Source organism: Triticum aestivum, chromosome 2A (assembly GCF_018294505.1).
Source record: "Triticum aestivum cultivar Chinese Spring chromosome 2A, IWGSC CS RefSeq v2.1, whole genome shotgun sequence".
Classification (NCBI taxonomy): Eukaryota; Viridiplantae; Streptophyta; class Magnoliopsida; order Poales; family Poaceae; genus Triticum; species Triticum aestivum.
The window spans coordinates 540,871,461-540,873,370 of NC_057797.1; the positions used below are offsets into that span (position 1 = coordinate 540,871,461).

The 1,910-nt window shown below is 53.0% G+C and overlaps 1 protein-coding gene across 1 annotated transcript; it reads left to right on the forward strand.

Annotated features, from left to right (window-relative positions):
* The first annotated feature begins 783 nt into the window (after nt 1-783).
* Nucleotides 784-1,442, forward strand: LOC123189316 (histone H2B.1-like). Its single transcript, XM_044601710.1, has one exon. The coding sequence runs from the start codon at nt 874-876 to the stop codon at nt 1,330-1,332; it is 459 nt and encodes a 152-aa protein (XP_044457645.1). The 5' UTR covers nt 784-873; the 3' UTR covers nt 1,333-1,442.
* The last annotated feature ends 468 nt before the right edge of the window (nt 1,443-1,910 follow it).

The following is a 1,910-nucleotide window of genomic DNA, read 5'->3' on the forward strand; positions in this document are numbered from 1 at the left end:
GCGGGAGGAACTCTGCGGGGAAAGGGGTGGCGGGGGCCTTGCCATTGGCCTTGCTGCTGCCGGCGCCGGAGAAGAGCCCCATCTCGCTGTGGTTCTGGTGGCTAGGGTTTGTCGGTGACGGGGAAGCAGAGCTGGCTAGATGTGGACGGCGAGTTTGGATGAGGACGGCCCCGCCGCACGGTTGGCTTAAAAAAGGACGAGCGCCGTCGCTGACGCGTGGGCCCGTGGTCATAAATTAAGCTGATCGCGTGATGTATTGAATTGGTATTAATGTAAATAAATTTTGTCAAATGTAGGAGGCCGACAAGGACGGACGTTTGATGGCTCCGGTTGAATGGCCTCTGCCATGTCCATTATCCATCTTCCGACTGTTTCTGTGAATATTTGAATATTTGATGATGTTCATTAGGTGATCCGTGTTGGAGTTTTCATTCCCAGTTACTATGTTATTTTTTTAATTTATAGTACTCCCGGACACAGCCATGGGTCCCAGTGCCAAAATTAACCGCGAAATGGATCTCTCTCAAAAGCGCGAAATCGGAAAACATTCTCGCCGTCCGCGCTCCAAAATTGACCCGCTCTTCTCGTCTTCCCGGTCCCGCTCTTTCCAAAATGGCACTACCGCGCCCCACGCCCGCGATCCGCGCCGAAACGCATCCCGGACGTCCAGGTCCAATAGCGCCGAACGCATCCGACCGTTCAACATCACCGATCCGGGAGACACACCCCTCCACCAATCAGCGCTCACCTCTCCACCTCTATAAGTCCATCACCCCCGCTCTGCTTTCCCCAACATCTCCTCCCGCTCCAAGTCCCAAACCCCTTCCGGCGGCGAAGCAACACACCCTCCCTTCTCCCCCTCCCGAAGCAGCGATGGCCCCCAAGGCGGAGAAGAAGCCGGCGGCGAAGAAGCCTGCGGAGGAGGAGCCCGCGGCGGAGAAGGCCGAGAAGGCCCCTGCTGGGAAGAAGCCGAGGGCCGAGAAGCGGGTTCCGGCGGGCAAGACCGCCTCCAAGGAGGGCGGCGAGAAGAGGGGCAGGAAGAAGGGCAAGAAGAGCGTCGAGACCTACAAGATCTACATCTTCAAGGTGCTGAAGCAGGTGCACCCTGACATCGGCATCTCCTCCAAGGCCATGTCCATCATGAACTCCTTCATCAACGACATCTTCGAGAAGCTCGCCGGGGAGGCTGCCAAGCTCGCCCGCTACAACAAGAAGCCCACCATCACCTCCAGGGAGATCCAGACCTCCGTACGCCTCGTCCTCCCTGGGGAGCTCGCCAAGCACGCCGTCTCCGAGGGCACCAAGGCCGTCACCAAGTTTACCTCCTCTTAGATCGCGTCGCCTGTATCTAGTAGCAAATGTAGTTCCTTGCTGTTGGCTTAGTGCTTGTCTGTGGACTCTGGTTATCTGCAAGTAATATTAGTCCTACTGTTGGATGAAAATTGCTGAATCATTGCAAATGGTTTGTTGGCTCGTTGGCCACCTGCAAGAAGTGAGTTATGTCCGCTGGTCTATTGGCCAATGAAGATTTCGGAAACAATGTTGTGTTGCTGGTTCTATTTACTGATTTCGGCGGTGATTTACTTAATGCCTAACATGTTCTAATTTTTATTCAATCTCAGACATGAGATTCTGCTTACAATTCCTGCCCCTCGCATATAGGTTTTCAGGTTTTTGTTTCTTCAGTTTGTGCAGAACCCAGTGTTTTACAGGTCGGTCTTAATTGCCTCGTCGCTGTCCACTGCTGGCCATGAATAAGAACAAACCGTCTGATTTGTTTGCCATGACTTGTTCTTGTTACGTATGGTACTCCTAACATTGCCTTGGCACTTGTTTGTTGCAAGAACAAGTGATGATTTGTTTCAGACTGAGCTTTCGTACTGATGCAATGTTTCAGATTTCTGAATCAC

Coding starts and splice junctions, on each gene's coding strand:
- LOC123189316 (XM_044601710.1), top strand. CDS start 874: ATGGCCCCCAAGGCGGAGAAGAAGCCGGCGGCGAAGAAGCCTGCGGAG.